This window comes from Procambarus clarkii, chromosome 75 (assembly GCF_040958095.1).
Source record: "Procambarus clarkii isolate CNS0578487 chromosome 75, FALCON_Pclarkii_2.0, whole genome shotgun sequence".
In the NCBI taxonomy this organism is placed as follows: Eukaryota; Metazoa; Arthropoda; class Malacostraca; order Decapoda; family Cambaridae; genus Procambarus; species Procambarus clarkii.
The window spans coordinates 21,741,059-21,750,872 of record NC_091224.1 but is presented as its reverse complement, the minus strand read 5'-3'; the positions used below and the strand labels follow the sequence as shown (position 1 = coordinate 21,750,872).

At 37.6% G+C, this 9,814-nt stretch overlaps 1 protein-coding gene across 1 annotated transcript in view; it reads right to left on the bottom strand.

Annotated features, from left to right (window-relative positions):
• Positions 1 to 1,308: 1,308 nt before the first annotated feature.
• The window catches only part of LOC123771742 (alpha-(1,3)-fucosyltransferase C), a 17,608-nt gene continuing 9,102 nt past the window's right edge, over positions 1,309 to 9,814 (bottom strand). Inside the window, exons 7-10 of the mRNA XM_045764463.2 lie at positions 6,996 to 7,187; positions 5,666 to 5,824; positions 3,828 to 4,007; positions 1,309 to 2,354 (exon numbers count right to left, since the gene is read on the bottom strand). Of these exons, the coding sequence (XP_045620419.2) occupies positions 2,336 to 2,354; positions 3,828 to 4,007; positions 5,666 to 5,824; positions 6,996 to 7,187 (550 nt within the window). The 3' untranslated portion in view covers positions 1,309 to 2,335. The remainder of the gene's footprint in view (positions 2,355 to 3,827; positions 4,008 to 5,665; positions 5,825 to 6,995; positions 7,188 to 9,814) is intronic.

The window sequence follows — 9,814 nt, the reverse complement described above, 5'->3', positions numbered from 1 at the left end:
AACCTGGGCATGCACAGAAGAGAATCTTTTCTCAACCAGAGTTAAAAAAAAATATAAAAAAAAAGTTGCTTCAATAATTGCTTAAATAACAGTTCAAATATTAATGGAGAGAAACCTGGATACTGCAATTGGCACACTATTCTATTCTCTTTGAGAACAGTGGTTGTAAGTAGTAGCATATAGAGGTGAAAAGGGTTAATTATATTTAACCAGTACAAACCCCAGAAAGACCTCCAACTTGTGATTTTCCTGGTTCACATTGCCAATTAGAATAATTAAGGGTTTCTTAATTTAAACAATGGCTGACCTGGACCAGGATGCAACTCGCAATAGTTTACAAACTCGGGTACCTAATTACTTAGTAGGAGTTGAAAGGCATCAGGGGTAAGGAAACGTGCCCTAACTGGAGAATTTACCCAAGGCTTAGATCCCTGAAGTAGTTATATATACAAAGTTGGAACTACTGTAACAACCTGGTTGCTTCCAGAAGAGTAAACAGTATTAACGAAGGATAATGGAGAATGCCTGCTAAAAGGCACCTGGCTGAACAACGGCTTGACCCAGCTAGCCAAATACTGTAACACATCACAGGCAAACTGACATGGGATACACAAGAGGAACTCTTGAACCACCTCATGAAACATCAAGAATAGTTGACGAAATGTTCAAATGTAATGATGCTAACATAATAGGCAGCTTTAAGTGCAAGTATTGTGTGTTGTACAATAAGAGAATCGAGTCCTTGCGTTAAGTTACAAAATGATCGAAAGGCAGAGCTAGGAGCTCTTGACCCTGCACACAAATTAAATATGCCAAAACTAGAAGATAGAAGGAAAAAAGAGGTGATATGATCACTACATACAAAATAGTAACAGGAATTGATAAAATTGATAGGGAAGATTTCCTGAGACGGAACTTCAAGAACAAGAGGTCATAGATTTAAACTAAACACAGATGCTGTAGAAATAAAAGAAAATTCACTTTCGCAAACAGAGTGGTAGACGGTTGGAACAAATTAGGTGAGAAGGTGGTGGAGGCAAAGACCGTCAGTAGTTTCAAGGCGTTATATGACAAAGTGCTGGGAAGACAGGACACCACGAGCGTAGCTCTTATCCTGTAACTACACTTAGGTAATTACACATTGATTGCGAGTATTCACGCATGCATATACAGGTAATACATACATATATGGAGAGTGTACACAGGGAGTACATTCCCAAAACAACTTGTGTGAAATTGAATTAATCATACATTGGATAAATAAGTTGCATTTTAAAGGCAAGCATTATAATAATGAAAACACTGTACTGTAAAATATAGTACCAGTATAAGGTTTATTTATACACTGTACAGTTCGTAAGATATAGTTTGCGTTTAAGGCTTTTAGACCTATTAACCTCTGGGAAGCTATCCAAGTCATTACATACCAACCAACCAGCAAGCATACTTTATCCTTGATCACATTACGCCTACATTAAATGCAGTTATATACATGAATTGACCGAGATGCTGGGTATACTGCTAGGTTTATGTATAATAAAAAGAGAATGCCAGACTAACTTCAGAAGACACTTATATTTTATTCAATTTAAAATGAAAAACATAATTGCATTCATTTTGAAAATAGGCAAAATGGCTTTACTACACCAAAAAATCTTCAGTTTTAATAATGGCACTGTATTTATTTAATATTGAAGTGACTAGCCATACAATGCAAGATTCAAGAATTTTTGCCAAGCAAACTTTTATATTATTGAAGTTTGACAGTAATACAGGTTGTTGATCTTACAATTACCCTTGCATAGAGGTATACAAAAGCAGTTCGCATTAAATTACCTGCTAGTATAATGCCGAGAGTCAACTACAGTACCTGTACAATATATATATTCTAATATAAAATTCCATAGTCATAAAAAAATCTGTAAAATTCAGTATAAAATTCTAATAATATGTACTACTGTAATATCATGTAATAAAGGCATCCCCGACTTATGAACATTCATGTTTGTTATTTGTTCTCAAATAGTGGGTTTAATATACTGGATTTCTGGTGGTCTGGGCGTACATTCTGTATTTATAACGTTGCGCTTAGATAATCTAGTTTTGGGTTATGAATGACCAACATATTTCTCCTTTTTGGAATCCATTTCATTTGTAAGTTGAGGGAATGCCTGAGAAAGAGACTGAATATATGTCTCTTGTGCTGAGAGAGTCTTTGAGTTGTGTTGAAACTGAACCAAGTGAAAAATTCTGCTTCTATATTGTACAGGGGATGACGACAACTGGTCACCACTGTAGGGGAGGCAACACTTACAGGCCTCAACCCAAGTTTCACTCACAAGGTTATGTTTACTCTGAAATGGGTAGAAAAGTGGTAACTTTATAGTACATGTACAGTATTTGCATAATTAAAATATTCCATTTGTAAAAATAAAATAAAATATATATACAATTCTAATAATTATTCTGTAATATTGTATCTTCAAATAAGACCATTTTTTCTTTTAGTAATGTACTGCATTCAGTTAAGTGGTGGTGGAGCATCCTTCTTCGGGTTAAAGAACAAGAATCAGATTAGAAGGGTTCCATCTAATAGGAATAAGTCCTGCAGTTCTATCTGTCCACACAGCTCCCAACCTCTGAAGTCTGCCTTCAGTAGGGAAGGTAGGGTAATTGAAAACATTAAATCAATATGGCTATAGCATTTGGAAATTATATTATAGACCAAGATGGAGCGAAGTTAAAGTGACCAACCACATGGACCATCGGAATTGAATGCCAACCCTGCAAGAAGTAAGTCTGTCACTCTACCAACCAGTCCAAATGGATGGGGGTGTTGAGTTGAGATTCCAAGCCTAAGTCAAAGGTCGGAAGAATGTTTAAATTTTTTGCATCTAGTGCTAGTGACATTGTTGTCCCCTGCCCCGGGGAAATTGATTCAAATAAATTTGATTGACCATACCAGACTGATCTTTCTACTAATGTACAGTAGAGATTTTTCTACTAATGTACAGTATATATAATGTACAGTTTAAATATCTTTATCATCTTGGCTTTATAGTTTAAATTTAGACTTTGCAGGATATGTCAAGTTCAAGTATGTTTATTGAGACGACAAAATACATTTCAAAGGGATAGAGTAGCTTAGGCTATTTCTACCCCCAACTTAATTTCTTGGTACACATGAACTAATTAAATGTGCTGCCAACCATCTTGTACCATATTTGGATTACATCCCTGTGTTTTCATGATTTGATCTGCAACTGTTGAAAAATCAGATAGCTGGCAGCTGTTAATAGTAAACTTGTGTCATCAAATATAATCTATTCCCCATGACCTTACTCCTGTCATCACAATTATAGAAAGTAGGATATGTTCGCTTGGATAGATCAATGGCACACTGTGGAATGGAAACCTGCCCCCTTACTGTCCCAATTGCATTGCTCCATATTCAATTAGGAGAGGCATGCCTTTGTTCTGATTTCTAAGATTGTTGGAAATTTTACCTCCCTGAAGTCTATCCATCACATTTCTCTCAACAATATTTTAGTGAATCAGACATTACCAGTTCAACAAATAATTAATACTCCTATATTGGAATTGAGTGATATATGGGAACTTGTGAATCCTGTGACATGGCTAAATCATCAGACAAGCAACATAAAAATCTACAACATGTGAACACACAGTATGTGAGGGAATGTTTTAGTAATTCATAGATATGAACGGTAATTGTTCCTCAGGTACTCAACCCACATATGAATGAGTAATAAGCTACTAAAAATGAGTAACTGGTTAATACAATACGGGAGATAATGTGTAAATACCCGTTAACGAAGTCGCTGATGTCCTTGTCTCGGTAGGTCTTACAGTGGGAGTCTTCGATGAACCACTTTGTTAGATTGTACATTTTAGGAGTGGTGTCGGTGTGTAGTCGTTCACACAAGTCACAGTACGACTTTACAAAATTTATCCCCTCGATTGGGACCCGATGAAACCTCTTCCATCTGTGGAGAAAAGTATCTGTTGATACCAGTCCAGCATACATAGTGAACAGCCCGATAGTGATATATGTTTGCCACATTGGTTTTGGTGAATTCCTAATCATATTTAATATGTAATTCAGGTGTTCATAATTTAACGATGTCTTAATATCCCATAATTATCTTAATATCCCATAATTAGTCCATAATTCTTAAAAAACTTTTAGTTCCCAGTGTTTCTAATAAAGTTTTGATTATTCAGACTGAAGCCAAATATAACGGTGGTTGATTCCCCCTAAAATATATATACAAAAATAAAATAAAACACAATACAGTAATAAATACACTAGGAAAGTGTGCCAATGGCAGTTTCCCCCAAGGGCGAAGATATTGTATTTCTTGCGACATCTAACCAACTGTGATACTTTCACATTACTTGTATCTCTTCTTGACGGGATATAGTACTTTTTAGTTGGATAGGACATCCGTTTTTTGGACTACTGTCAACCGACAACCCGTTCTCGCAAATTCGTAAAGTCAATATTGACAACCGAATACGTATATACATCTGCAGGTATATACACGCACAAAATCCTATACATGTTCTTCCCTACACACTTTAAATGATTGTCGATAATTGTATTGTAAAACATTCTAAAAAAACAAATTCCTACAAAATATTATTGAAAATTGTAGGTGCGTCCTGTACACCAGCAATTAAACACTACAGTACTTGAATAGTAGAATGATTTTGTCAACTGCATTAAGAGTGGAAGAGGGACTACTACTATTGAAAATTACAGTTCATGAAATTTTAAATGTGAACCTATAATTAAGAGACGTGGTTGGCGACACTACAAGCTTCACTCTGGTGGAAAAGAAGAGATTGAAGGGAGGATGATATTCGTGGGTCCAGTGTGTTTTAAAACTGGATACATATATGATTTATTGACGTACTGTACTTGGAATTAAGTGGGTTTGGGTAATAAAGGGAAAGATGCTTGTAATTCACCAGTTAGAAAAATTTGGTTTTGTTGATTAGGATTACCAGGGCTCGAATTAGTACCGTACTTGATACTAGGGGAGGGGGGACATTAGTACAGGTATCTGGTACTAGGGTTGTTAGGACACGTATTATTAGTTGTCTGAAGTACTCATTGTAATGCACTTTATTAACGAATTGTTGGTTTTCGTATATAAAGACATCGATTGTCCGTGGAGGCTGATTCAAATGCTATGCGCCCTGCCTTAAACGTTAGTAATTAAACGTTAAATGTTAAACATGTTAGTAGCTTTGCAAGAATGTATGGACACCAATATTATGACATCTCACAACCCAATGTACCTTCTCATACATAAATAAATCAAATTAAGTACATAAATAGATCAATAAATGCCATATGCGCATGTCGCGCGGTGTTTTGCCGAGCTGGAGAGTTGGGTACACATGGCGGCTGAGGGCACAGCCACGCCGGCTTCCCCGACCTGTGCGGCGCCTCGCCTTACTCTGGCTCCCATTGCTGCTGGCTGAGACATTCAAAGCTCCTACGGAAGGCACTCTGCAGCTTCCACAATGACATCGACACTATACTCTGGATCCGTCAGTCTCTCGCGTGGCGGCGAGACGCCCACTTCTTCATCTTTAAGGTACAAGACGACAGTGAAATCATTGTAACACCTGCCTGAAGTACTCATTGTAGGCGGTGTCATTGTTGTTGAGGTAGATGAGGTAGTCGGCCAGCGCCTTGGCTGTGGGGAAGCTGAGAGCGTCAATGTAGGAGTGTGGCGGCGCCTGAGCTGAGTAATTACCAAACCCGTAGACGACAGGAACCATGTCCAACCTGCCGGAGGATTTTGATCTATTACTTGCTGTTTACACCCGCCGGTGAAGACATTCATAGTGGCTTTACAAGAATGTAAGCATATGCAGGGGGATGAGTCACAATAACGTGGCTAAAGTAAGTTGACCAGACCACACACTAGAAAGGTGAAGGGACGACGACGTTTTGGTCCGTCCTGGACCATTCTCAAGTCGATTGTCTTGAGAACCGACTTGAGAATGGCCCAGGACGGACCGAAACGTCGTCGTTCCTTCACCTTCTAGTGTGTGGTCTGGTCAATGTAAGCATATGTATGTATATATATTCATTACCATGTAAAGAATGATTCTTTACTATGAGTAGTATATAATGAATATATTGTACCAAATTATATATTATACTAAAATTATAACATGAATACCAAATTGTATACCATAATATATGAGCTATAGACAAATGGGAAATGACTGGATAGGCTATATACCACTTATCGCTCATACTAGATTAATTAACACGAGGGCACTTAATTCACTTTACTTACGATGGAACAGAGACCTGCAACTTGCAGTCTGTTGTTTACGGGCTCACCATAGCCCGTGCTACATGGACACTTCGTCCTGAGTAGCTAAATCTGAAACAACATGTCTATTGTTTCTCCTACGGATTCTCATTTCCCGACAATGTTCTGATTTTCAGCATGGAGAGAAATTGTTTATACTCTCCCACTGCGCAACATGTCTCCTATTGTTGTTGTTTTAGATTCAGCTACTCTGAACAAAAAGTTCCAAGTAGTATGGACTGTGATGAGCCCGTATATAGTGGGTTTATCTGGCATAGGAGCGCCGGGGCTGTAACTAACATGGCTCCTGATTGATTTGTGAAGATTAAGCCACCCAAGTGGTAGCACGGGCATGAATATTCCGTAATATACGACCCTCCTACACCACCTGCTATATATACACACACACACACATATCCACCCCGCCCACATACGTGTGTCTAAGTGACTGACTGACCTTCGTGCTCATGCCGATCCAGCTTCTATCCTAGCTTCTATCCTAGCTCCAATCCCGTCCTCATATCCCAGCTCCTATCATGTGTTCATATCCCTTCCAAGTGCTATATAGTCATCCTTGCTTTCTTATGGTATCTGTTCCATCCTTCTTCAACAGCGCACTGATTTGGAAAGTACCTCAACACATTGAAGAACTTCTCCGTGGCGTAGTCTTGACAAAGAGAATTTTCAAAGGCAAAGTAAAACTTGTAGTCTGCAGAGAGCATCGTGTGGCAATTATTGGGATCCCCAAAGCCAGTCTTGCACTTGAACGGCCCACAGCCACCGTACATGTCTATCGGCAGCCATCTTTTCAACGTGCGGAACAGGCTGGAAAAAAAAATCCACATGGTAACATTGTACATGTATACTCCTCTACCTACATAGTAACATTGTACACATCTCCTCTACCCACATAGTAACCTTGTTCATCTACTCTTCTATCTACATATCCACTTGTATATCTACTCCTCTACCCCACACAGTAACATTGTATATCAATTCCTCTACCCACATAGTAACATTGTACATCTATTTTTTACCCACATTTATATATCTGGATTAATCATCCGGATATATAAATAAAGACTTGTTTCAAGAACATAATATGATTCGCAAAATCTGTTAGAATATTGTAACGTATTCTAACTCGTTCTAACACGTATTCTAAGTACGTATACACCCACGTACTGCAACTACAAATAATCGTCAACCTAAACACCTAACCAATGCCTAAATATTCACAGTATGCTAACATATAACATATTCAAATTGATTAATGCGTCTATTTGGTCGACCACTAGATGGAACGGACTTGGTCTGTAGACGGGTTGGGGGGGTCGGCTGCCGCTTTAACAAGCCTAGTCTAAAGATTGGTTGTAGGACGGGCTGTAATTCAGCGGTCAAACCACCTATTTATGCATATAAAACCATTTACACGCAACTCGTAACACTACCATAAGCAGCAAGTCTATTATTACACTGAAATATCTATAGTGCTGTTAACTGTTATAAACAAAATCTACCGCCAATGTGCAATAATATATATATTGCTCTCAACAATTAGTTTGCTCTATCGCTTGCAGGATGAGCACAAGGTCCACAATAAACTATAGACACCGCTGGCGGCAACAATCAAACCACGCATTTTCCAATGTTATGGTGACAGCTGATTGAGAACTATGCACACACACTGAGCATTCACCCTGAAAGAGGTAGGTGCCTAGGCTGCAGCTGTAACACGCCCACCAGGTAAGGCATTCCTCTTATTGGCAACATAAAGGCCAAGTATAAGTTGGGTATAAATTGGATAAGTTTAGATTTAGGAAAGATTTGGGTAAATCCTGGTTCGGTAACAGGGTTGTTGATTTGTGGAACCAATTACCGCGTAACGTGGTAGAGGTGGGGGGTCCCTCGATTGTTTCAAGCGCGGGTTGGACAAGTATATGAGTGGGATTGGGTGGTTATAGATAGGAGCTGCCTCGTATGGGCCAATAGGCCTTCTGCAGTTGCCTTTGTTCTTATGTTCTTAAGTTGCTATGTGTCTATTAATACCACGTGCAAGTGGCAATGTTTGAAGTGTTAGAAAGAATTGTTATCAAGAAAGGCTGCATATTAGAATTCCAGCGCCGTCATTATAATACTTGGGATGATTTTCTGCCAATACTGTACTCTAATGATTTTCCTATTCTATGGTCGTACTGCAAACAAGATATTATTCTATGCTCGAATTATAAACAAGAACATATTATATGATCGTACTGTAAAGAAAGTGATGATTTGTGTTGTGAATTATTTCCTTGCTTACGAGTACAAAAAAAAAAGGATTCAATATATGTACGATAATCCACATAGGTACACAAAGTACTATGTTAACAGTAGGCTGGTTTGACATACATATATTCATACAAATAAAAATACACAAGTGTATTTTTTTACCAAAAGTGTAGTGTGAAATTTACCCTTGTTTACGAATGCGGCAAACAAGCAAGTGGTGTATATTGTACGTACACAAAATACATGAACAGTATACAAATAGTTTGTCAAACAAGCGATCCGTTCAAGTATGTGTTTAGGGAAGAGGGGGGGGGGCCGGGGATGGGGAGAGGCTTGAGAATGGTCCAGGACGGACAGAAACGTCGTCGTCCCTTCACTTTCGAGGCTCGTGTTGTGTATAGCCGCGTGTAATATACTTTAAGCCACGTACGTGGTTTGTCACACGCCTAGTGTGGCAAACCACGTCACTCGGCGAGTGGCTGGTATCGCCCCCATGAAGGTGAATAGTATCGTACTCTTCAGAACACTTGTGGCAAATGAGTCTTCCTACAATTCTGATATCAGCTGTGGTAAATGTTATAACGAATATATAAATAAGTATATAATATATATATATATATATATATATATATGATGGGTATTTTGAGATGGGTATTTTATGGTCAAATCGTACACAGGACGGTTCAGCAAAATCCGTTTTCTGATTGTTAAAAACCTAATATATATAGTTACACAGAATCATGAAAAGCATTACGGGCTATATTTACCACATATATATATATATATATATATATATATATATATATATATATATATATATATATATATATATATCAATTTTGTTTACGGTAAAACTCATTTTCCAGTATCCAGAATGATAGCACAGTAAATAATAACTATCTGTACACAGATATTTAAATACAATTATTGGATGTTTAAGAGAGTTTTCAGTCAAGAGTTTGCCCGAAACTTTAGCCTTGAGCTGAAACTTTGACTTGGTGCCTGAAATTGGAAATTTGTATTTTTGTTTAATAATAATAATAATAATAATAATATAACAAATAATCACACAGCATCATTATATAATTATTATTTAATTATATATGAATATACAGTAAAGAGTGGAACACAAAATTGTTCTCGTGGGGTCAATGTAGACAATATATATATATATATATTTT